General features: G+C 43.6%; 1 protein-coding gene across 1 annotated transcript in view; it reads right to left on the bottom strand.

Moving 5' to 3' along the window:
- Positions 1-599: 599 nt before the first annotated feature.
- The window catches only part of mbt (serine/threonine-protein kinase PAK mbt), a 123,144-nt gene continuing 97,012 nt past the window's right edge, over positions 600-26,731 (bottom strand). The window contains exon 13 of the mRNA XM_050180185.3: positions 600-11,898. Within this exon, the coding sequence (XP_050036142.1) occupies positions 11,737-11,898 (162 nt within the window). The 3' untranslated portion in view covers positions 600-11,736. The remainder of the gene's footprint in view (positions 11,899-26,731) is intronic.

Genomic DNA, 26,731 nt, shown 5'->3' with positions numbered 1-26,731 from the left:
ACAATTCAAAATGTGATTCCAGAAGGGATAAAAAGGAATAAGCTGACTCGGCACTGACAATGTCATTTGGCAAGTCATTCCACGTTTTGATGGCTGAAGGAAAAGAAATGAATACTTAAGACCTGTTACAACGTGGGAGGAACAGGCATATGCATTTTCCGTTATTAGTTTTACTAGAGCGGCAGTTTGGAAGTTTCAGGTATTCGTCCTTATTTATATTTATTAAGTTGTGAAAAAGACGAAACATAAACTTTGGGCAGGTTGCCTTTCGCTGGCTAGCCAGAGCTGCCACGCATGCTTGCATAAAGAGTGGTGAAACATTTTCCCTGCCTGGCACACATTGAATGAACAAGTGCCCTATTTTGAACTTTTTCTATTACGTCAGTCCTGTGCTTTTGGTACTTAAGGTATTCCTGTATTTAAATGAATGAACCAACACACACACATGGATGCAGGGAGACAATAAGTAATTCTTTTTGAAATAAATTATGAGATGGCTCAACAGGAAATAATTCCCAAGAAATGAAGAATGAAATGATCATCGGTAGAAGTCCACTTATTTATCTTTACTGCTACTTAATACAAACAGCAGACAACCCTTTGTAGGAAAGATAGCTTTAATGTACATGAGGAAAAAGTATTTACAGGTCATTGCATTTTCAAGTGCTTAAAAGAGCAAGGTCATGCATATACACCTCTCTCTTCGATCAGTGTTTCATAAGCCCATATACACAATTATAGGAGAGAGAGCACAACCCATATCTCAGGCGTTGGTAGTTGAAATCATTGGCAACAAGACAAGAAGTTTGCATCTTGAATATTTTTTTCTAACTTGTACCTTTGCAGTGAAAACTTGCAAGAGAAAACAAAAGTTATTCACGAGGCTCCACAAATCATTAAAACAGTTGTGCCTTTGCAGAAGATTGGCACACAACACTCATTGGCTGCATGCTCTATTGCAAAAAAGTAAATGCCAGCTAGCTGTTGCCAACAAATCACTGGCCTTTACTTTTTTGCAATAGACTGTATGCAATAAACACTTATCAGCACAGCAGTTTTTATATCAATGCTGCAGTGTGCACCCAGGCACTGAAACCAGAAGCCTAAAATGTGAAAAAGCACACTTAGGCAAAGCTGCCAATTAACCTACACCTTGCTGTGACAAGCTGTCCTGTGAAAAAAGAAAGAAAAAAAAAAAAAAAAAAGTTGGAGAGACTGTTGATAACTACAAGTAAAATCTGATGCCTACGTGCTGTGCTCTTCTGCCGGCGCCGTGCTGTAACATCTTTAAAAATGACAAGTGTAGTAACGATTGGTTTATAAAACAGGCATCTGAATATATATATATATATATATATATCTATGTATATGTGAGGTCAATATCTCGATGCATCAGAAACACCTCTTCCCCACTTTCTTTGCACAACAAGCCTCAAGGAATGAGTCGGAAGAGGAGAGAGAGAGATATTGAAGACAACTAAACAAACATAGCGTGGAGGCACAACACTAATAGTAAAAGCACAGTGCAGAAGGGCTCATTCGTTGCTCAACAAGTTGACAACTCCGCACTGCCCTAAAGCACCTCTGGAATGTATTACGCCCAACTAATAATATCAAAAGGCAGCTTCAGTAAAGCCTACAAACACAGACAGTAGACACACACAAAAAAAGAAAAAAATACCCGGCTCTCCCAATGACACCAACTTCTGGCAATCCTAAAACAGCATTTCAAATACATTGACAGCACATTTTTAAAAAAGTATACGCAGCAAAATATATCCATAATGGTTTCCGAAACATAAAAAACATGCACTAATAATAATAATAGTAAAAAAAAAAGAACAGAAGGATGATGAAAAGTACAAGTAGTTGTTCATTGAAACAGAAATGATGTCATCGGAAAAAAAAAAAAATACATGTGACCATTCGCAACAACCTTGGAGGCATCGCTCTTAACACAACAGCATGGAAACAAGGCCGGGTACTGGATCCCGAGTAGGGCCTGCTTAAAACAATAAGGAGCGATGTAAAAATGGGCACAGAGCTAACCACTACTGCTGCCAATAAGTTCTATGTACAAATATGCATAAGCTGTCAGCTGAACACTCACTTGTAAATTAAATTATCTGATCACCCCAGAAACAACAGTGACAAGTTCCTTAGCAAAAAGCCGCAGCCTCTTGTATTTCTTTAATGCCTGTCCAGAGACTAAAAAAGCAGGGGTTGCTCAGAGGGCGCCACTTGCCCAGTAGTTGGTCACAGTTTACAAGCCATCGTTAGGGCCACGTCAACTTTCTTCACAGGTTATACGGAAACAAAGGAACAGGCACAAAGTAGCAGCAGTGCCTGGCAAAAGTTGTGTATGCTCTAACAACAACATGGGTTGTTATATGACTGGGAACATGGAGGAAGGAAAATGATAGGCGGGTGCATACCGCTATGTGATAGAAGCCAATCTGGTGGCCCAACACGTGATCGCACGTCAAAGTTCGCAGTTAGTTTTAGTGTTCCCGCTCTGCAGCCAGAGCCACGGCAGGGCAGCTGAACAAGCGCTCACTGAATAAAAATTACTGGCATGGCTGCTCGGAACCAAACGTTTCAGCAAATCTCGATTGTTCTTCTGTGATCTTTATGCAAGAGGTCACGTGTTGGGCCACCACTGTGGCTTCACGGAGCGTTTGCTTTCGAAGGCTGGCTGCGTGACGTAATGCTCCCTCCTATATTTTTCTTTCCTCCATGACTGGGAATGTGGTGTTGCTGCAGTGGACTACCGGCTTCCATGCATTGCAGAATATCTGGGCAGGCATTGTAAATATAGAGGAGGCTATGAAAAACTTGTTAGAACTTTGTCCACGGAGAGAGAAAAGTCCCATGCCTTTACTGACAAAAAGTTATCAGAACTCGGTATACATGGTATAACTATAACTCTAAAACAAGCACCTCGGTGCTTAACAGCTGCATTGCAATCTATTTGTAACCTGCACTTAATCCGTGCAAATACTTTTGCCATAAATTTAACAGTCTCAATCTTAATGATATATGTGCCATTCTTGAAGAAAACCACCCAAATAAATTTATGTGCACCTCCGCAATATAACTAGCTCTCCATCATTCAAACAACTTCCAATTTACAACACACTTTTTACACACCCTGCCTGTCAACATCTCATTTTTTGTTAAACAAGGAGGCCACAAGGCACTTACGTTTATTAAATCTTGAAAGTCCCAAGAAAACGCACAGGAGATTCTGCTTATGTACTTGGGAGAAAAAGCAAAAAGCTTGCTCTTCGGAACCAACTGACTACAATGTGACCATGTCCACTTATGCTAAGACCAAAAATGACACTAACAAGTCCTGTAGTCCCTGACTGGCTGAGATATCGTATTTGCACTCATATACAATGCTTTGAAGCGATGAGGTCAAGAAGGCCAGCTCTAGTTACATGTTCAACACCATGCTCCAAATATAGGTTACTTCCCCCACTAACAGGCGCAATCTCCCACCTCAAGATGTGACAACCTTAACAATGGTTGCTTGTCACATTGAGCCTCATGACAAGTCCCAATTCTAGACCTCCAAGGGAAGTATGGTCTGCTACAAGAGTTTACAAGACATAGGTTATACAACAAATGGGAATTTCTATTCTGTTAAGGCATAGGCATCTAACTTACTGGATCACTGTACAAGTCACAAATCTTACTACGCAATGAAACTTTGAACTCAACACTCTCGGTCCAGGCTACATGGTAATTCAGCTTTTCCCCAAATCCCATATGTCGTAGCAAAGTTTTTTTGGCTGACTGTACGCACAACCACTTGGGCATGGAATGGGGCAGGTGTCACATCACGAAGACATGATGCAACAGCGTTAGTGTACTACTGCACTGTGCAACTGCACAGTCTCCGTGCAAATGCAGCTACCATGGCACAAGCACCTTCTGCAGTAGCACAGGGAGCAGTGCCAGTGTGTGTTCAACATTGGGCCACACAGGTCCTATATTGGGCACTGCTGGTCTTGCATTTGGAAATGGTAGTTCATTATCGGACTATGTTGACCCTGTTTCCAGCGCTACTTGGGCTGCAACACTGCACTGTAATCCCATTTGAAAATTACAACATGACAGTCAATCCATCCCTGCAACATGCATGATTCATTGCCGCATGATAGCCCCTAACAAGCAGGTGGTCCCAAATGGGTGTCGCTGCAGAGAATCACTCATCAACTGGCTACGCCAAAGTTTTCCATCATTAAGAGGAAGCTTTAGCTCGGGCCCAACTCCGACGTGGCCTATTCAAATACATGTAAAATGCAAAAATGTCTTTCTGAGATAACTCCTGGACTGATTTTAATGAACTTTGCTGCATTTGAGAGAGAAAGTTAAATTCTAGTGACTTTTGGAAGCAGAATTTCGATTACCGGAATAAATTTTGTTTCAAAAATTTTCAAAAATTTGAAAGTTCGAAAAAAATAGAAGAAGAGGTTTATAAATTAATAGCCCTGCATCAAACACAGATATCGCGGTTCTGTAAATGGCATCCGTTTGATCATTGAAAGCAGACAAATTCGATATGTCATTTTATATTTTACGTGAATTTGTTACGTTATGTACAAGGGTTCTGCAAAAGCTGTATTTCCATATTACTAAATTTTTTTATTCATGTGTAACATATTAATTTTGTCCACTTTAGATGTACTATTAGGTGCAATTCACAGAATTGTGGTATCATTTTTGATTGCTGAATTACACAGTTGTAAACTATATACTTTCGTTTTCTGAAAATCTTTTATTTTTGCTAATTTTAATTAAAAAATTGATGACCTAAATTGAAAATTTGAAACCAACAGTCACTAGATTTTAAGTTCACTCAATTTTTTATTAAAAATTGGCAAAAATTGAAAATTTTCAGAAAGCGAAAGTATCAAGTTTACAACTGTGTAACTCCGCAATGAAAAATGATACTACAATTCTGTGAATTGCACCTAATAGTGCATCTAAAGTGGAAAAAATTAATATGTTACACACGAATAAAAAAATTTAGTAATATGGAAATACAGCTTTTGCAGAACCCTTGTACATAACGTAACAAATTTATGTAAGATATAAAATGAGATATCGAATTTGTCCGCTTTGATTGATCTAATGGATGCTGTTTACAGAACCGCGATATCTGTTCTCGACGCAGAGCTATGAATTTGTAAACTTCGTGCTTCTATTATTTTCAAGCGGTCGAATGTTTGAAAATCTTTTTAACAAAATTCAAGCCCTAAATCGAAATTCCACTCGCAACAGTCACTAGCACTTAACTTTCTCTCTAAAATGCAACAAACTTCATTAGAATCGGTCAAGGGGTTATTTTGGAAAAATGTTTTTGCGTTTTACATGTATTTGAATAGGCGGAGTCGGAGTTGGGCCCGAGCTAAAGATTCCTCTTAAGGTTGCATTACACATCATAATTTCACATGTCGTTCCATTTCATTTTCAATCCATATACTTCCGACTACAATCTTTCTATAATTTTAATTTTCTGTATCTCGAAAATTCCTCCCCATGTTACATTCCAGCAAATATGATATCTGTGGAAGATACAAAAGAAAAAGTTCTCCATGCCACATCTAGAGTCACAACTCAACACCTCACTGGGCCAATTATAACAACTGCTGCTGAAGTACCAGGTAACACAACACGCTTGTCACAAATGGAAGCTTATCCTGGGCTTTGCATGAATCACTTCCTCACCAATGCTAGCATCACTTCCTCAACATTACAGTTACGCAGTACACATAGATGTTGGTCAATATGCCTGCATGTGCACACACACATGAGGCCAGGCACACTCTAGATATTGCCAGGCGAAGATTCACCGTGCACCAAGTGAAGGATTGTACTCATTGCGATTTTTAGTGCCTAGATTGAGCATGACACTTCTTATTTAGCAGCGGTCACCTATCTCGCAAAGCAGAATGACTCGGATAGTTCACACTACTAAGCCTATGGCACCAGAAAAACAAACAATCCTTTGCAGCTTGCAAAGCATGCAACACACGTAAGGTCATGAGCTAGGTAAACGAAGTGACTCTTGCTCTGCAAACAGCAAGTGTAGAGCGGTAAAGTGAATTCAAAGGCAAGCAACTTGATAAAGTAAAAAGTGAATCATTACATGTTTTTTGCTACTGCAGTAATTACATTCATTACAAGCAATATTGGTAGCCAGAAAGTGTCATCTAAGGTACTTCACCTTACACAGAGCAACCTCTCTATCAATATGCTAATATGCTAAATACTAGTGTGTACTACCAGAAACGCTTCAAATGACATTTTTGCAAGCTGATGTTATTTGCATAAGCCCAAACATCTACTGCCCTACCTTCCATTGCATACCAGAAATGCTACAATGTGAATTCTCTATGCTCCTACGCACCCATTGATACAAACATTTGTGATTACTGGAACAAAAAGCTCACTTCACTAAATGTTATTGCAGTATTCTTTTACTGCTGACATGCAGATAAATCTGTGTAACCTACACCCAGCGCACCACCATGAACATTCCCACTTTCTCAGAGTAAAGAGATTAAGCCAAGTGGCACTGATAGACAGCACTTTTGAAAATTCTTCCGGCTTTTGTTCTGTGCCAAGACATGACTTAGTTGCAGAGATAATTGCAACCAGATAAATTTAGGCACCTACTGTCATGTTTTTTAAACCCTTGACCTACCACTACTAAGCTGTTACTCTTAACGTCTAACTTTTGTACTGCTCTGTTATACTGTCAGTAGTGTTGCCATTTCTACTGCCAGTTCGTACCTTACTTTGTTTTGTTTTTAATTTTTCTTGCCCATCGTCTACTAGCATGTATACTAAGTTTTGTTTACCGTTGTACAAATAAGTTAACCATTATATAATCATCACCATAGTGTTTATTGACGCTTTTGCTCCTCCTTATGTAATACCCTGAAAGGGGTCCTTAAGGGACAATAAATGATGATGATGAACTGAAGGCTGTATCTCAGTTGCCTCATTCAAATTGCTCAGATAGATGAACACACACAGTCCTCACATAAATTTCCAAAGCCACTCTGCACATGACCAAATTTGCTGTTGTGCCTCAGTCTGTGGATTCCATAGAACTACAAAATGATGATGATGTGAGCAAGGTGAATCAAGTTCATTCTGTTGAGCATGCTCAGCAGAATGAACAAAATGAACCTGCAGAATTTTCACTGTCCCAGAGGCTCAGAGTCAGTTAGGGTGGTGCTTCTTACTCTCCAGAACTTCAAACTGCCAGGTGCAGCATAAGGACACAGACAGGGCCCAGCAAGTGCTCTTGTCATTCGCAGAGTAGCTAGAAGATTTATGGCAAAAACTGCATGGCACATGCATCATCCTGATTGCGTACGACATCTGTCTAGTCTGCCTTGGAAGCTGACAGTGCAATGCAGCATTCCTACTCAGTGTTGGGAATGTTGATGGTAAAACTGCTGCTCTCATAGAGCAGCAGACTCTAGGACACCACGGATGGTCGCCCAGTAAAAAACCACAACAGAGTACTGACAGCCCACAACAAACCGAAAAGATCTGACTGTACCACACACCCCATGAAATTGTCATTATTACATGCAAGTTGTTCCTGTGACTTATCATGAAACAATGCGCCCCCTCGCTAAATATGCACAGTGCAGCGAAGACTAGGGTTTGTGTTGGCTAATTAGTAATGAGATTCAATCTTTTCTTGCGTTAGGTGTTGGGAAACAACTTGAAGAAGGATGAGCACAAACATACGAGACTAAACATGTGAAGTGCAAATAGTATGTTCCTTTCCCATGTTCAGTCTTGTAGATTTGTGTTCGTCTTTGTTCAAGTTGTTTCTTAATGCTAGCACAAGAAAAGATGAAATTTTGCCAACTAACCCAATTTCAAGTTTGCAGTAATGAGAGCTGGCTGCATGTTACAGCGAAGAGAGAAGGGCTTGCCGATTGTGCGCTACTAATTGTTCTGTGAAGCTTCTGTTCAGTCAGTGTTTTGCAGAGGGCGATCAGTGATGGACAACAGAGTAGAACTTTTTTGGGTGCTCTGTTTTGGTTGGCTGATGTGACTTTCGCTGCATTGCAGATTTGGTGAGATGAAGTATAGTTATGGATGTTAGATTACACACAAGATGATCCAAGTTCAAATAAAATGAAGCCCTTCTAAATGTGTCTTGCGTGAGTAAAGCTGCTGGCAGTGCCATCGAGCAGTAGCTAAAGTGAATCTGTAGGAAAGCCTGAGAAATGTGGCCATAGTACATTTACTATCATTCTGAGTGCAACGAATTGGCTGCTCCTTAACAATGGCTTACAACTTCTGATGCCATTATTGCTATACTAACACACACAATTCCAAAGTGGTCTCTCACATGCAGGTCATAGTCTTGCTCACGAATGCTCTTTTTTTTGCAGAGCAGTGACACATTCACTATTTCAAAAGATGAACATAACCATATATCTTGATTTAATTTTTGATACTAGCATTCCTTTTCCCATGCAAACTACTATATTCATGCAAGCTAAGATGTATGCCCTAAAATGGCTGATAAGTTAATGTTTACATATAGGCTACGCATTAAGTTTGTCATATAGTGAAGTGTTCGATGAAAACTCGTCTGGCGAGGAAACATACCGGTGCCAAAGAATGTGCACTCGTCACCTGACCTATAAATAGCCAGGCGCCTATGCTTACATCTTCATTGTGATCAAAGGACTCGTACGGGGCCCGAAACGTCTGTTCCTCATTTTTATTTTATTCTTGGCGAGTGTACGTTCTTTGGCACCAAGTTTGTCATATGTGATTGGTGTTAACCTGAACAAGTCTAGAGTAGTAAAGAAAGGGCCACTCAAAAAGGGGGAAGGAGGTGAAGTGACCAGCATGCAAATGCTATCATCTTACTTCCAGCTACCACTATCAATATTACTGAAAAACCGAACTACAATCAACTACCACTACATTGCTGTTCTTGTAAGTACTCTATCAATAACTGCAGCCACAGCCTTGTACAATGCGAGAACACAACAGGAAAGTTCTATGAGAGCACACAAAGATAAAATAATAAAAACCCCCTGCATAGATTGCAAAGCTGTTTCTCAATTGAACTCTTTACAGCTTTGCTTGAAGCAGCCCTTGAAGCATTCCCATGAGCAAGCAAGGTAACCAACCAACATTTTTTATTGACATCAATTATAAAGGCCAAATTTCCCATAATCTATTAAAATGAAAGTCGCTAAGAAAAACTTATCTGTACATTAAAACCAAACTATACTTCTAAAAGGCCGAACCTTGTTAGGAACAGGTATTATTATGAGCACCAGCACTTTAGCCACCTTGCCACTCAGTGTCTAGAAACAACACTGATCAGCCACAGCATGAAATCAAACAGGTGGCAGCATCTCCAAAACTTCTCAAGGGATGTTACACAATTGTGGAAAATGAGAACAATTGTGCACGTTACACAAAAGCTTTCGTGTCATTCGTTTACCTATGTGTGCTCTCGCAAATAATGTCTTGTAATACGCTAGTTAGAAGAGCAGTGACAGTAAATGACCCTGCACACAGAGGCTCAGCGAAGCATCTTTGTTGATGAAAGTTGTTTCCAGAATGGTCTGTCTACACAGCTTGCTACTAAACGGAAGGGCAACCGTAAAATACTAACGTCGTGGTTCCTGGTAGCACTTAACAGTAATAATAACTGGCTAAGGAAATCTGATAGATTCCTAGAGCAATGATTAGTACTTCACTAACTACCGCAACTCTTTGCAAAAGTAAGATTGTAATGAACCACGGCTGTGCGGTTTCTCTACCAGGAAAATCTCGGGCAGTGCTGACATCACTGACGACTCGTTTCAACCACTGAGACCTTTGCAACTTTCGTTGCCATTTCAACCCCATGTAAACATAGTGTACTGCAGAATGGAGCAAACTTCCAAACAAGATAAAGTTATGGGTAGAATTGTGCGAGAACTTCGTCAGCAATACACTTGCAGCAAAACAAATTACAGCCAAGTAGCGGTTCCCTGCAATTGTTTGAAAGCAGTGCAAGCTACATACCGATGCAAATCCGAAATTACAAGTGGGTCGAGGAAGTGAAATGTTGTATCAAGTGCAAATTAGTGCAATACAATCCCCATATTCCCAAAAAACCCTCTTAACACTTTTCACAAAATGTGTGGAATTGTGTCTGGCATTGAAGGGATGGATCTCCTTGGAATTTTTCTAAAAAAAGTTTTTGAGCATACTCAGCACAAACAGTCATACATCGTCCAACCCAGCCACTGCCACACCTTCGTGGCCTTGACCCCCTTTTCCATGTTCCAAATGTGCTTGAAGCTTTGCTGTTGTGCTCACATGCACAACAGCCCACCATGCTCGTAAAATTGTTGTAGCCCAAGCAACAGACAAGGACACATAACATTGAGAGAACACATAGTAAAGTGTGTTGTCCAATACTGGCAGGCATCAAAAGCTTTCAGGGTGTAGCTTCGATAAAAAGTTAAATTTCCGAACAATTTGTGCCTGCAGACAGTAAAACTGCAAAGCACCATATTTGAAAATACTTGTAGTAATGGAATGATATGTTTAGTTCGCTTAGAGTTCCAGAGTAGGAAAAAAAGAAAGGAAATCCTAATACCAAGGCTGTGGAAATATTCAACATTTTCCAATTTTCCACACCACAAAGACTTCAGATGCCCACAGTAATTTCTGCGTCTGTATCCTTGCACGCATACAACAAATACTTGTGAGGATGAACTAACAAGTCCACATTGCCACTCTCATCCGCCACACACCACCATCCACCACCATCTTGACCTTGAGATCAGGTGACCTAATGTAAGGTACCCTGCTGCTGCGCTCTTTACAACTTAACTGACCAATGGGCCTTTACCACTCCTCCACAGAACAGGGCAATCATGGGCAAAAGCACTGCTTTCAGAACAACCACAGAGATCCCCTGCCTTGTCCCACAAATAAATGCATAAATTTACCTAATCCTTAGGGCTCCCTGTATGACCATCCTGACTTCGCCTTACATTTTCAATGTATACAGATGAAGCACCACATGTTGGCAACATCAAAACTGTTGCCACGGCAGCACCTTGCCTCTCTACAGGAAGACTGCATTTGTTTCAAGACTGAGAAAGGTGAAAGATAGTACAGACACTCTCAATCCCCAAAAATTTCAGACATCTGTGCTAATTCAGTACGCGATAATGTAGAACAGGGGAGCTTAGTGACAGATTTCATAAGCATTTCAATATTTCCTTATGTCTTCCGCATCATACTCTTTTTCTCGCAAAACTTGAGAAATGCATACGGCATGCACATAACTTTCATATCAGTAATATGTAACCATTCCTCACATTTTCTGCATCCTGTTCCTTTTTTTTATGGAAATGATGCAGAATAGACACAGAATTCACATTATCATTAAAAAATATGCAGAATCAATGAAGAATCCATATGATTTGTATGTGAGCTATATGGCAATAATTCCTCGATTTGCACAATGCACTCACTTTACAGAAATAAAGCGGAATCAATACAGAATCTACCAGTTCTATGCAGGTGATACGGAAAACATACAGAACTATGGGAATGCATGTGAAACTGTGTTGAACATGGAAGAAGCGCTAACGCAAACACGGCCCCTGCGCTGTATGTGCTGACGACCAGGGCTCAACCCAGGCTCGCCTTGCACTGGCATCATCAGCAGGGGCTGTGCCTGAAGCTGCGCATTAGTGGCACAAGGAGGCTTGGAGGACCCGCTTGCCTCAAGAACGGATGCTGCAGCAGCTCAAAGGCCGTGGCCCGCTGCGCCGGGTCCCGCACCAGCATTTTCTCCAGGAAGCCCTGCAGCCTGGGGGACACCTGGTGAGCAAGGAGGTCAAAATGAAACCATGGGGAGTACTGAAATAACTTTTCTGACATGTAAATTATTTGCAGTATGTGAACGTTAAAACCCTATAAACCCTTGAAAAAATGCTGGCAAATGTTGGAGCGTTCCAAATAATTTACTATACAGTCAAAGCTCAATACACCGAAATTGTACTTGCAGTGAAAAACTTCATTAGATTGCAAATTTCATCAATTCAAGGTTTCAAAGTTTCAGCAGTAAAAATAATTTGGCAAGTTCCCAGAACATTCCTGGTGGATAGTATCCTGTCAGTAAGCACTTATAAACAAATTATCACAAGGTTGGGCCAAAATTGCATGATTATGAGCACCGGTGCATCCGCTGAGAGCAACGCATTGGTACGTCACGGCGTCCGATATTTGCATGTGGCGTGTGCAGCCTTAAACCTTACACGCCGTGGCTAACTATGCTTGGTGTCTGCAACTGTCGTCAGATAGCAGCCACAAATTAAAACCAAAGGTGTAAAAAGATACGGATATGTATCCTGAGAAAAAGAAAATGCAGTTTTTGCCAGAAAGACGGCGCATTGATGGCGATAGCAAAGAGGAAACTACAGAAAGTAAGGTGTTAAGTTTTATTGGTGTCACCCACGCTTGGGCATACATGAACAGATATCACTCGACGACCACAAACACTCGCTGTCACGTCAGTGAATGCTTCGCACCAAGTCTCGGAAACTTTAGATTACAAGACTGCTAGCACTAGATGCACGGGAACACAATGAACACAATGTTCATCAAGGCACTAGACATCTTGGCTTGGCCTTTGCGCTTGCTGCATATTACCTCCAAGATACTGTGCATGGCTCGTGTATGAACAGCCATGTGCAGCCGCGGCAGGGGTTGAGGAGGAGAGGCGTGCTAGGGGGAAAGGCAGACAGGACCACGTCTCCTGCCTGACACAATGCAGCAATGATGCCAGGTACCGTATTTACTCAAATCTAGGCTGACCCCTATTCTAAGCTGACCCCCTAAAGTCCGAAGGCAACAACAACAAAAAAAATATATATATATATATTACCTCGAATGTAGGCCAAACAACAACAACAACAACAACAACAAAAAAACAAAGCGAGGAAAGCGCTCACAAAATGCAAACAGCGTTTATCGAATCTGAACGTGCAGAGCTCATTTAACGTCGTCGTCGCTGCTAGACTCATCGCTGTGTTCCTTGTCACTGTCACCTTCAAACAGTGCACTATCTTCGGTACTGTCAAGCGCATTAGATATGCTGCACTTTTTAAAGGTGCGCACGATCAAAGTACCTGGGATGTCGTCACACACTGCAGCTACCCAGCCTGCCAGCTGCGATAGCGGTGCACGTTTGATGCGGCCCGTTGCCGTTAGCATGTGGTCTTCGTCAGTCAACCAGTCCGTGTAATATTTCTGCAGATGATCCTTGAAAGGTTTGTTGATGCAGACATCATAAGGCTGCAACTGGCTCGTCATGCCACCCGATATGACAGCGAGGTCCGTGTTTGCTTGGGCGAGCGCAGCCTTCACATTGTCGGTCAAGTGCCCACGGTAAGAGTCGACGACAAGGAGCGAGTTCTTTGTCAAAAGGGCCCCTGGACGCCGTCGCCACACAATCTTAACCCACTCTTCCACTATCGCACCCGTCATCCAACCGTTCTCATTTGCCCGCACAATGACATTTCTTGGGAAAGTTTCTCGAGCAGGCAGTGTCTTCTTTTTAAATATCATGTAAGGAGGGAGTTTATGTCCATCAGCTGTGCAGCACAGCATCACAGTTGCGCGCTGCTTCTCGTAGCCCACAGAGCGCACCTTAACACCTCCTTGGAACCAGTGGCGTAGCAACAGGGGGGGCCGGGGGGCCGTGGGCCCCGGGTGCAAGTGGCCAGTGGGGGGAGGGGGGGGGGGGGGGGTGTCATATCCGCCTGAAGACACCCTTTCCGCTGGCTACACCGGGGGGGGGGGGGGGGGGGGGGGGGGGTGACAGAAGACCTATGGGCCCCGGGTGCCAGACGACCTAGCTACGCCACTGCTTGGAACCCTTTTCATTCATGGTGTACGCCACTGGCATATCAAAATATACAGCCGTCTGTTGGGCGTTGCCAATTTGCCCAAGGTTGTAGCCTGCCGCTTCTCTCTTTCGCAGCACGTAGCACTGAAAAGCTATCAGCTTTTCTTTGAAATCGTTTGGCAGCTTCTGGGTGATTGAAGTGCAACGCGGGAGGCTGAAGCCGAAGCGCTTCATGAATTTCTGAAGCCAGCCCCGGCTGGCTTTGAAATCCTTTGGCATTAACCCTCGCTCCCTCGAAAGTTCCCTAGCTTTCGCTTGGAGCGCTTCTGTTGTCACTGGAAGGGCAGCTGTTCTCTGTGTCCGAAAAAAGTCAGCCAAAACTGTCTTCACTTTGTGGTGACTGCCTTTCTTTGGTCCGCTAAATGCCATCCTCGGTGCGGCACAAGCAAGAAGCTGCTGTCGTTGTCCCCTCCAACGACGGACGTTTTTCTCGTCAACGCCGAAGTCCCGCCCGGCTTTAAGGTTTGACGATGCCTCTGTGGCTATCCCAACTTTTCACTTGAAAGCGGCACTGTAGTGGCATCTCCTGCTTGGTGCCATCATGATAACACCACGCTGCACACCGATATGGCCGACACGACACAGGTCAAAGCGGCGACGTCGCTTGTGTACGGTTGGCTACTGGCACGGCTAGTAGCGGCTGCGATACTGACTTTTCCAGATGGCGCTAGCTATGCAGCATATTTAGCAGTTTCAATGAAAAACTGGCGCGTTTTTTAATGTCCTCGAATCTAAGCCGACCCTAGAGTTTGGAATATGATTATTTGAAAAAAGCTATCGGCCTAGATTCGAATAAATATGGTATGATGAAGTTGCTTATCAAAAATAAGCATAAGGTGGTGCACATAGTTATCCTAGCTCTGCTCATATGTTGCAGCCACAGCAATTGCAGGAACGAAGCAAGGCAGTGTATCACTATGTAATGATGCATCCACATTCTGGGTACAAGAACCAGCAATGTACAGAAAAAAAAAAGAAACAGAATTGTAGTAAATCAGGTGCCCATTAGAGCTCTTAATCTAAAGCAAAAGAATGACAAGTCAAACATGTTGTGTAAGTACTGCTGAACTCCTTCATTACCGCACTTATAGAAATTAATATATTTGATCAACAGTGTTTCTACGCCTTGTTAAACATTTCTGTAGAAATTCTTCTACAGTCGCTGACGGAGTTTTCCGAATAGAAAAATTCAGACTTGATGGACATTCTGGACTTCACAAATGCCCCGTCACAGTTCCCCTAGGGCTAATGCATTTTTGCGACCGATTTTTCGGACGAATTTAGGCCCCAAAGTTTGATTTTCCAAACTAAATTGCTGGTTCCTAGACACCCTACCCAATCTTGAAGACCACCATATTGGATTTTCCACTGGATTGGTCAGACTTGGCTTCCAGTGGCCTGCTCTATAGACTCCAAAAGTGGAGGCAAACGCTATCAATAGAGAGCCTGCGCCAACCTCCAGTCTCGGAGGACATGCCTGCTCTTCCTTGCCTGACAAAACGCTCAAGGGGGAGGCACTCCTTTTCTTTTCTTTGTTTTTGGTCAGCACTATTGTCCTAGCCACTTAATGCGGCATCTGTATTTCTTTTGTTCATTTTCTTCCCTAAAGCTTCAGTTCCTATTTTGCACGTGGTTTGTCCACTGAGAAGGTGTGTCTCGGAGACGTTGCATCTTTGTATGTGTTCATGCGGCTTCGCATTTGTGTGCTCCACCTCCTGTGCCTTTGCGAGAGCCAAGTGGTGCAAAGAAACGTGACTTATTTCTTCGATTTCCATGCCGAACTTCGTTGGCGGAGATCGCCAACGCGGTGATGTTGTTGTTGGCTGTATAGGGGGACGTCACTCCAGCACAGGAGGAGGAGAAACATTTATTAAAAAAAAAAAAAAAAAAAGAAAGGGCAAGCAGATGTCTTTCTCCTTGTGCCGGAGGCGCCCTTAGTTCAGGGCTCCTGTGGCTCTTGCTGTCTCCCGGGTCCGCCGCCCCAGTCCAACCAAGTCCGATCCTCCACAAGTGTAGTATGAGGCAGGGCATTATTAGATATATTTAAAGCCGTTGTAAGAATAATAATATGTATATATTTTTTGGCTAAACGAGCTTTTATACTGTTCTATTTTTCGGACTATATTTCGGTCCCCGCAAGATCCAAGAAATCAATCGGCAAGTGTAGTAACATTATCCACCATCTGAGATTATGACTGAACTATAACTATTTGTCAGATTTGACAGTTTCTGGCAGACAGGGGAGTATGGAAAAATGAAACTTCAACTAGAGGTATTGTGAAAACTATCCTCCAATGTTCCTAGCACTTCAATCAAAAGACGAGAAATTTGGGCACTGGTCGACACGGTAACATAATCTTCGAAATGGCAACAGCAGTGAAGACAGAAGCTTCTCTCGGGTTGTCAACTTTTCCATCCAACGTATACAGTTGCCGACAGACTTTTTGGACTCCAAAAATTTGTATTTCATGGATATTACGGACTTCATAAATGCACCGTCAGGGTTCCCATAGAACTACGGTCGCCGACCGTTTATTAAGACCTCACGGGGACTGCGGAAATGTCCGAATAAACAGGTGTCCGAAAAAGCAGATTAAGAAAAAAAAATGATATCCTTTATTTCCACGCACTTATTCGGGCTCGGCCGTAGGCTTGAAGAAATCATGAATGCGCCGTTGCACGCTGTTCCGTTTACGCGCAATCAGATAAGCCTGAATCTCGGAGTGGGTTGTACGGTGTCGTACGGTCACTATAGGCGGCTGAAAGCACAGTCACTGCTTGTATACACTCCGCATGCGACGGCAGCGTAGCACATGGTGCTTCATCTTCGATTCGAGAGTCATCGTCCAGTGGTGCAGCAGAAACCTGACGAATGATCTCGCCGTCGTCGAGTTCTGCGCATGTCAGTTCAGCAGTGTCAGCACCTGTGAAACTGTCAAATGAGACGGTGTCCGGAATCGCAATGCAACCACTGTGCAGATCTCGGCAGAACATTTTCCGCGTCTGTAGGGAGCACACCGGAAGGCGACAAATCTTAGGCCTCCCGGCATGCGCTTGCCAGCATTCCCCAGCGCAGTCTGCACGGGCACTGTCGGCGCCATTAGACACTTGACGCGATGTTTCCGTATGCCGCGTTGGATCACCGGAACCTCGACACAGCACACAAAGCAAATGCCACCATGCTGACACCAGTCGCACAAACGGAAAACGTGGCCTACTTGCAGTGTCGTGCGCGAAGAAACAAATCAGCTGCTGGATTGTTTTAACATGGCTTACTAAGCTGAAACCGGAACTGCTGTAGAGAAACTCTATTCAACCAGGCAGAAACGATGATGATGAGCGGGGATTTGCAGTAGTGCCACTTTGTGGGGCAGCAAGGAGGCTTCGTTCAAAACAAAAATGGCGTTCAGCAAGTCAAACCATGCACCGGTCAGAGTCGGTGCATGGTGCTCTCGATCGAGTTGGCTCAAGGAGTGTCAGAAAAATCAGACGAGAGGTTGCAAGGTGTCCGAACTTTTGGCAGTTGTTATACGTTATGGTCTATGGGGAGAATGGCGGTGCCGCGAAGCAGACCGAATAATCGAGCATGTCCGAATTTTTGGAGTTCGGAAAATCTGTCGGCGACTGTAATGCGTTCTTGCGACTGATTTTTCAGACAAATTTAGGCCCCAAAGTTTAATGTTCTTGACCTAAGTGCTCGTTTAAAGCCACGCTACATGATCGTGGGGGCCGCCATGTTGGACTTTTGACTGGCTTGGTCAGGCTTGGCATCCAGTGGTCTGCTCTATAGCCTCCAAGATTCGGAGGCGCACGCTTCCAGTAGAGAGCACACAACATTTTCTCATCTCAGAGGCCATGCTCACTCTTCCTTGGTTGACAAAATGCTTCAGGGAACGGCACCTTTTCTTGTTCCTTTCTGTTTTTGGTCAGCATTATCGTCATAATCACTTAAAGGGCAACTCCGGCGATTTTTCGATGTGAACGGATTTCAATGAAATTTGCTGGGTACGTTCCTCTGCACATTCCGTCATGTCCTCAAAAAGGCAGGTTTCCGAGTTGCACAGATTTCTTAAATGAATTATTAAATTGCCTCGAACACCCTACCTTGCCTGCTCCTCAGTTACAGGTAACCTTGTGTATGACGTGAAGAGAGTCCCACTCGGAGCATGCCGGGATCTTGCAGATGACAGCAACGAGAGCGCAGAGGAGTCGACAATTGTGAGCTAGTATTTCGTTTAAAAAGTTGCTGCCACGAGAATTTACGTTCCCTGTGGATGGACAAGTGACTGGGGCTGGCAAGTGGTGTTGCATTGTTGGCTGCATGAACTTCAGCCCTTGCCATCCGCACACACAGTTTGAGCCGATGCCAATTGCATTCAGCTGAGGTTAAGCCTATATGTCACAGTCGCACAGTTCATGCGTCTGCCGCTGGCGGACCTGAGCGACTGACCTGAAGCTAATGAAGTCATCAGGATGAAGAAAACTACTTCTGTGGTTCAGTTTTACCCATAAGGATTTGAAATAAACCATTCCTCATTTCGTACAGTGCACACAAAAAGCGAGAAGCGACGACACAGAGCAGTATCGACATCGGTACGTTGCCATTTCCGATGGAAAGCTGCCTGCCGCACTCACCAGCATTTCCCTAAAGTACATGTGACTAACGAAGATGGGTCTATTTTTACGTATTGTCATGCCGACTCGCCAACGATTTCTATACTGGCATCGGCGTTTCTGCGAGAAAACTATGCGTTCTCTAAATGAAAGATTACGCGCGCAAGGACCTCGTCTATGTCCGCTTTACGAACATATTGCGTGCATGAAGAAAGTACAAAGAATGATAAGTAGGCAGCATAACGTTTCCGTACTACAGTCTCCTGCTCGCTGTTTTAGAAGGTGTGCGGTTGCTCATATCAGCGCGATTCAGAGTGGTGCAACGGCGCCTACACGCACAAGATCTGCCTGTTTTGATATGTCCTGACATTATTTGATGTCAACGATGAGCGGCTAGTATTATATCTAAAGCGAACGACGTGTGCTCACTGCACCTGCCGATCGATGTAAACAAATGCACCATTCAGCACTTTCGATTGTCAGCGGCGTTTTTGTGAGATACAAATGCGGAAAGTCGTGCTACACATCTTACAGTAAACATGCAAAGCGTTTCCCTGAGAAGGGGTAAAACACCTAAAATAGCAAGCAGCACGTATAAAATCAGTAGTATGGGCTACCCTTGGTCCTCATGTTGCAGCACGATATGTAGCGCATGGGCAGTGGCTCTCGTGATGGCGGGTCGGATGCGAACGGCGATTCGTGGCTACCGAATTCGTCAGAATCATACCTCTCAATATTTGACAGATCTGTAGAGCTGGTGCAGCTGACATTGTCACCCGAAGATCCGGCACGGCCATGATTCAGCCGAGCATCTGCTCACCGCAGCCAGCGGGCGAGACCGGCATGCCTTGCGCGCCTTCCCCGGTGGAGCCACTCGTGACGTCACACGAAGAGATTTGCTCGGCTGTTAGTCAGGTTTCGGTTTCGTTCTCGCACCTTCTTGCTTACTTAAAATTACTTTCGAATTTGTGAAACAATTCTACTATCAGACACGTGACAGGGGGGTCTCGGGAACCTAAATATTCTATTACCTTGACATGGTCAAAAAATTGCCGGAGTTGCACTTTAATGTGGGATCAGTCATTTTTTATAAGTTTTTATGAAGACGTTGTCGCATCTTTGTGTGTGTTTGTGCGGCTTCGCATTTGTGTGATTGGCACCACCTCGTGCGCTTTCATGAGAGCCAAGAGGTGCAAAGAAATGTGGCTCATTTCTTCAATCTCCATGATGATCTCAGGCAACAGAGATCACCAACACAGCCATGCGCTTGTCAGACTGCATACGGAGACATCACCCTTGTGCAAATCCAAGCAAATCTGATCTTCTCCAAGCATAGTACGAGGCAGGGCATTATTGGAGATCTTAATGAATGTTATTTTTCGGGGCGAACGAGTTTTTCATGTTGTTGGATTTTTCTGACTATTTTTCAGTTCCCGCAAGGTCCGGAAAACTGGTCAACTGTAGGCTGTTTTTACGATGCCTAAAGCTATGGTAGGTGCTCATGGTGGGTGTTATTTTGATAATTGTGTTCAACTAATATCAAGTGCAGCTATATTTTCCCCACCGTGGGTTGCTTTTACCTATCACTGCTTGGACAGCGTATGTCCAAATTATTACAAGCAATACCTCCCACCATGTCAATTTCACAGAGTCGACTTCAGATTGACCTTCAATAGAAGCTTGATTAGCTTTCTAATCACGTATATGTTGAACACAGCCTGTGCAAGTGCCCTAACTCATTAGCGTACAATTTTATGCAACGCTCCACGTTACTGTACAGGGCTGTACACGAACTGAACAAAGCATGTGGAGGCTCCAGCACCAGTTGAATGCACACTAGACCACCGTGCTTGCATAGAAAAGCTCATTGAACACAACACAGTAGACTTCCGTTAATTTGACTTCGGGTGATTTGATCCCAGCCAAAGGTCCCCGCTGGCGCCTATGCATTTCTATGGGCTCAAACTTTTGTTCTTTCGATCCTAAAATTGGCCTTCGGCGCATAATTCGAACTTAATTAACGAGTCAGCCCGGCTGCACCTGATCCCCATGATAACTTCAATAGCAAACAATTTAAAGGGGTCCAGAACCACCCCTCGGTTTGGTGAAACATGTCTGTGGACAGCACACGCTGCTGTGAACATATCAGCCAAGTTTTGCTGCCACATGCGATGCATGGAGCTTGAAAGCGGAGCACGAAGTCACCTTTTCCTCAAACCCTCTCTTTTCAACAGAAGCCTGCTCCTGATTCTCTTTTCTACGCTTTATTTCGTAATAAAGCAGATTCCCATACACGGCTCCCACTGGCCAATAGCTGATGTCAATCAAGGAGCGTGTTTCGATCAGTGCGCTTCTTCCAACCATTGCTGTGTATATTTACTGACGAAGTTCAATAAACAGGCTGAAGTAAGTGAAAATGTACTTTCTAATTTTGATTACAATTACGTACTTGCGCAAGAAGCTGACTATCGTCTGCTCATGTACGCTCGGGCGCGACAGCCTGCACAAAAATTAAGCTTAGGCAATGACTTTGACCACTATGCTCATCTGTGTCGTAACTGGCGGGTCTAGCTAATTTCGACTAGTTTGGAACGCTCAACTAGCCTCAAACCACACGAAACTTAAGGTTAGACCACACGCACGCTTGCCTATTTCATACCTATTTTCAACCTATTTTCATACCTGCCAACCTGAAGATTTGGAAGTTCGTAAATCTATCGCGACGGGGGGGGGGGGGGGGAGGCGACAGCACTTTTCTCTCTTTTTTTTTTTTAAGGGATTTACTTTTTGCGATAAGTTTACTCATGTTTTCATAACCACAAAAGAAATCTGTGTCTTGGAGAGTAAAGAGCGAAAACTCCACTGGGGCACAATTTATTTTTGCAATGATTTTGCTGTTGCCGACTTTGCCTGCTTCAGAAACTTCTCCCTGCAGGTTTGCTCAAAGCAAGTACCACTCTGGTGCCCCTTGACCATCAGCAGACTTTCAAGTGCTTTCTCATACACAGATGAGCGAAACTCCGTTCCGAGTTTTGTCCACAGTGCTGAATATTCTCGCAGACTCAGCATTGTTGTGCGAAATGGAGAGAATACCCAGCATAACCATTGAAATTCTGTCGAACCTGAGATATCCGTTGACACTTCGAACACTTCCTAATTGTGACCACTGCATGTCGCACCTTGGCCCATGCAATACATCAGCTGGAACCTGATATGCTTGCAAGTTGGCAAACTTGACTTCGAGTGTGTCGATTGCTTCTTTTTTTATTCACCGTTCTGCTGGGGTAGGATAGCAGAAAATGCCATAATAAAATTATGTACGCTGTTGAATGAAGCAATTTCCAGAGCTTGTACTTCAGTAACTTCAGCCATCTTGTGATTGACGTCTTCTAGCGGGAATTTGTGGCGAATGTAATCGCATGCTGCTCTCTCTCAATGCAGCTCAGTGTGTCAGCCACAAAGTAGGTTGTGGTGCTAATGACTATGTCTTTATCACCTTTCTGGTTCTCTGCAGCTCTATAGTCAACTTCCAGCAATGAATGATATGCCTTGACAACACCTGGGCACACAAATCTAGTCAGGAGATCCTCGAAAAGGTAGTTCAAGAGACCCCTCAGTACCTGAATCTGAGGGGCCTGTGCCTGAAGAAGGCAATTTGCGTTCTCAAAAAGTGGTATAACATTTTGGAGACAAAGACAGCATGCCCTGTTTAGCTCCATGACGAAAAATAAAACAGGTGCTCCTCACGGGTCACATTGCTGGCTTCCCCAGAATCCTTGGTATGAAGTTTCAATTTTTTTTGCTTGAGGTCCAGAATGAGCTCCTTTTCTCTTTGGCGAGAGTTCACCACCATCAGGGTTTTTTTACTGAGGCCTGCAGCATTCTTATGAAGATGTGTAACAAACTATGGGGTCAGTGCAGGGTTCTTGGGGGGTTTGTGAGGAAGTCTTCGGAATTTGGTATGACTCCAAAAACAAGCTCTGCTTGTTGCACGGCTTTGTTTCAGGTAAAAAAAAAAGCTGAGTAGTGGTTTCCACTGCTCGAGCAGCCTCTTCGAACACTTTCCCTATGACAGTCAACGTGTCGGCGAATGCTTCAACATCTTTCTGACCTCGGCGTCATGCACGTTTTGGCACTCTCAAGTCGACCTTTCCATTTCGAGCTTTTATCTAAGAAAAAAAAAAAAAGGTAAACCAAAACCTCATCAACCTTTACAGGAAGGTATGAAGCTCCTTTCTGGGTGGCCAAGTTGTTGAGATGGCACGGGCAACCAACCCCTATCAAACCTGGTTGAGCCTCTCTCAATACAGTAGAAACACTGTTTTTCTTGTCGATCATGATATTGGCATTGTACGAACACATCGCCAACAGGTTTCCAATAGGCGAATTCCGAGACTTCATCTCGTCCAGAAGCATAATTGAACTCTTGTGACCCGTCGCTTCCCCTTGGATTGTCCCGAGGCAAAGAAGGCAGTTTTTGACTCTACTCATTTCTTTCAATGAAATATGTCACAACAATAAGGCAACGCTGCACATCCTTATTGTTACTGCCATCCACAGCGATCAAAAATACTTGCTGTTTTAGGGCATCCAGCAAAGGAGTCTCTGCATTGGCGGCCATTTCCCAAACAATTGACATCGTCTTTGTTTGTCCACAAGCGTAGCGTTTCGCTTCTTTGTACTTGGGGAACATTTTCCGGAAAAGCGGTCCGGCATGACTGCTGACACTAAAACCCAACTAAAAACGCCGTGAAGAGGCATTCTGCACGAATCACGCCGAGGTCGTTGTTGCTGTGTAGAAAACTTGCTAGGCTTGGCTGGCTGTGCGCGGCTTGCACGTATCCCTGATGGTTTTTCGAAGCGATGTGGACCTTGATATCAGACTTGCCGCCATGCGAGATGTTCACATCACAGGCACACGTGGTGCAGAATCTGAACTTCTCTCCTTTCTTCGACAGCACAAAGCATGGAAATTCTGCCATGTCCAAACACTTGGAAGTACTGTCGGGGCTTCGAGCCTGCCATTGCACTGCAAAGTCGCTACAGGCCGGAGTCGCACTGCGTCCGACGCGGCAGCTAGTCATACAAAAGGCGAGGCCAACACTGCAGTCATTGAAGCTGATTGAAAACCAAACCTGCGAGCCCGCATGAACAAAGGCAACAGCATGGCAACAGGTTTGCGGATGCGCTGTCAGTACTATCGAGCTTTGGATATGGATTCATGACCCCCCTAGTAGACGACAGAAGTCACTAGTACCTTGCAGCTGCTGATGATGATACGACACCTACATACTGCCCTCTCGTGGCGGCGCAAGGTACCAGGGTGTAGTTTAACTACATTTTTATGTTTCTTTTTCTTGCAAATAAAATGTTTTCCTTAAAATTTCAAGCAAGATTCGTAATATTGTAAGACTGCTCGAAAGTCATACATTTTACGGAAAATTCGGAAGAGTTGGCAGGTATGCTATTTTCAACTTCAAATGTATTTCTCTTTGATAAAAAGTGGTTCAGGGTCCCTTTAATGGTAGCGTCTATCTCAGCGGAGCTTAGGGGACAACGAATGTGTTGGTGACACGTCAAATCTCCTGTTGAAAATGTCTGTTTTCGGCCTGACCTGGGAAGATCTTAAAGCATTAACCGTAGCTCACAATGTCTGAGTACGACGCTTATGCGATTCTAACATACCCCCTTCTCCCCCCTTTCTTTCCAGGCTCAAGGACTCGATACAAAAACAACCTTGGCAGCGTTCGTATGCTTTATGCGTAACACAACTGTATTGCGGCGAAGCTGACTTTATGGAACTGGCCGCCGCTGTGAGACTGGTATTGGACCATTGCCTATTTTTCTTGTTGAAAAATCAGGCATGCGTTGAGTTTCTACCGTATTTACTCGCATAATGATCGCACTCGCGTAATGATCGCACCCCTGAATTTTGTCGTCAAAATTCGATTTTTTTTATTTCCCGTGTAATGATCGCACCCCGAACTTGCCACAGCGATATGTCGTGTGCCAAGTTTAGCTAATAATGACCGCGCTTACCATCTGTCGAATGCTACGCGAACGACTCGTCTGCACGCACCAAGCATTCTTAAGTAGATGCCTCATTTCATTACTTTCATCACTTTCCGCACTTCCATGACAAAAAGAGGTACAACCAAACTTGCCTTTATTATGGGTAGGCTTTATAATGGTTGTGGTTAACAAAAACAAAAAAAGGCGCCTTTTCACCTGCACTCGTGAGCACGCAACAAATCGCGCGCGGCAATGATAGTAGCCACGTTTACACTGATACGTTAAAACTGTACCCTATTCATACGTCGACACTTGTAACACAGCTAAGATATTCGCCCACCCTTAGCGGAAACGTGCCGTGTTAGGATAGTAGTGAAGACAGATGCCGCAGTTTCCGCAGCACGCCGGCCATGCGTTTCTGTCACTGGCAGCTAAGCGCGGCCATCTGTTTCTGTCCCCTCAAAGTGGACATGGCTACGTTATTGCTGCAAACTTGCCGATATTAACAATATTATTCATCCCTGATACGGAAGAAACTGTTTCAATGCACGTAATGTACTCACGAGAAGAAAAAAAAAATCGCATTCGGCGCGTTCGACTTGCTCCGCCGGCCGCCATTTTTGTTTTGGTGTCCCGCACCCGCATTCCGCAGCAAACGCGGGACGGAAAAATTTTTTTTTTTTTTCGGGAAATTTAACTCGCGTAATGATCACACCACTGAATTTGCGTCAATTTTTCTGACAAAAAAGTGCGATCATTATGCGAGTAAATACGGTACTTTGTTTAGGTGCTTTAATGTCATTTTTATGCTAGTTTCTGACTTTGGACAAACAGAAAGTGGACGCACATTTTATTTGGGGGCATGTGAGAATTGGGAAAATACTGACTGTCAAATGAATCAGCAGTGCATTTTGCCGTTTTCTTTGCATCTTGTGCAATTCGACCTATTGTATAATTCAATATTTCACTGGGCTTGTCAGAGTCGAATTAACAGAAGCCACCTTTATTCGAGTATGAGGAGGCTTCTGCATTTTTCCTTACGCGACAACCCCTGCTTTGCAAGCCTAAAGGAAGCAGTAAAATACAAACTAGATGCCTGCTGCAATGAGTAAAATCTGATGCTCCTTACTGTTCTCCTTACCTGTAAATGCTCCTTACACGTAAATAAATGCAGTTACCCATTTTACCATTAGCAAAGATATTGCTTTCCTGCATAGCATAGGCATCACTATGCCTAGTATTGACAGCAATAAATCTGAGTAATAATCTTTTCGCGTGATCTAACTTATAAACTTTGGGAGCTAGGAACCAGATGCATATTTCGCATATTTTAGTTATATTTTTTTAACTCTCCGTACATGTACTAAAAATAGCAAATTATTATTTGCACTTGTGTTCCTTAAAGGGAGACTAAAGTGAAAAATGATTTCTTCTGCATCAGTAAATTACCGTTCTACAACACCAAAAACACCACTCTTACAATGATAAGACATTTGGTAAGCCAGAAAAAGCACAAGAACGAAATACGGGTGGCGACCCCTACTTAAGTTCCCGCACCTGGGGGCTGTGACGTCTTGGATTTTGATGGCACCTTCTAGGGCCTACTAATTACATATAGCGGTACAGATTGACTACATTGTGTTCTAAAGGAACCAAATAATAAACATGGCAAGTTTCGGGAACCTTTATTCAGCCAACGTGGCCCAAATGCGAAAACATACTTTAGGATCCCTGACGTCACGCTGACGTATCGGTGCTGGGGTTTCGGCACGAAATTCAAATACTGATACTTGGACCTTAATTTTCTCATCTAATAATCAAACTATCTTTCTGAAATGACTGCCTGCAGGGTTCTCAAACAATGCTTCATTAGTCTAAACTGATTTATTGTTTCGCTTTAGTGTCCCTTTAAGGTGCTTCTTTGAAGTTCTCCGAGCAATTATTACTGCTATACATCCATTGAAGATACCAGTGATCAGGCTATAACCTTATTTATCACTGTACATGTTGCCACTACTACCTCCTGAAATCAAATGTTAAAACATAAAAGCCCCAAATATGAGCACATTTCTAGCGGTAACGAAAGAGTTAACTATGAAACAACCAGCACACGAAATG

Source organism: Dermacentor andersoni, chromosome 7 (genome assembly GCF_023375885.2).
Source record: "Dermacentor andersoni chromosome 7, qqDerAnde1_hic_scaffold, whole genome shotgun sequence".
Lineage (NCBI taxonomy): Eukaryota > Metazoa > Arthropoda > Arachnida > Ixodida > Ixodidae > Dermacentor > Dermacentor andersoni.
Note: the sequence above shows the minus strand (reverse complement) of the source record. Positions and strands in the feature narration are given on the sequence as shown.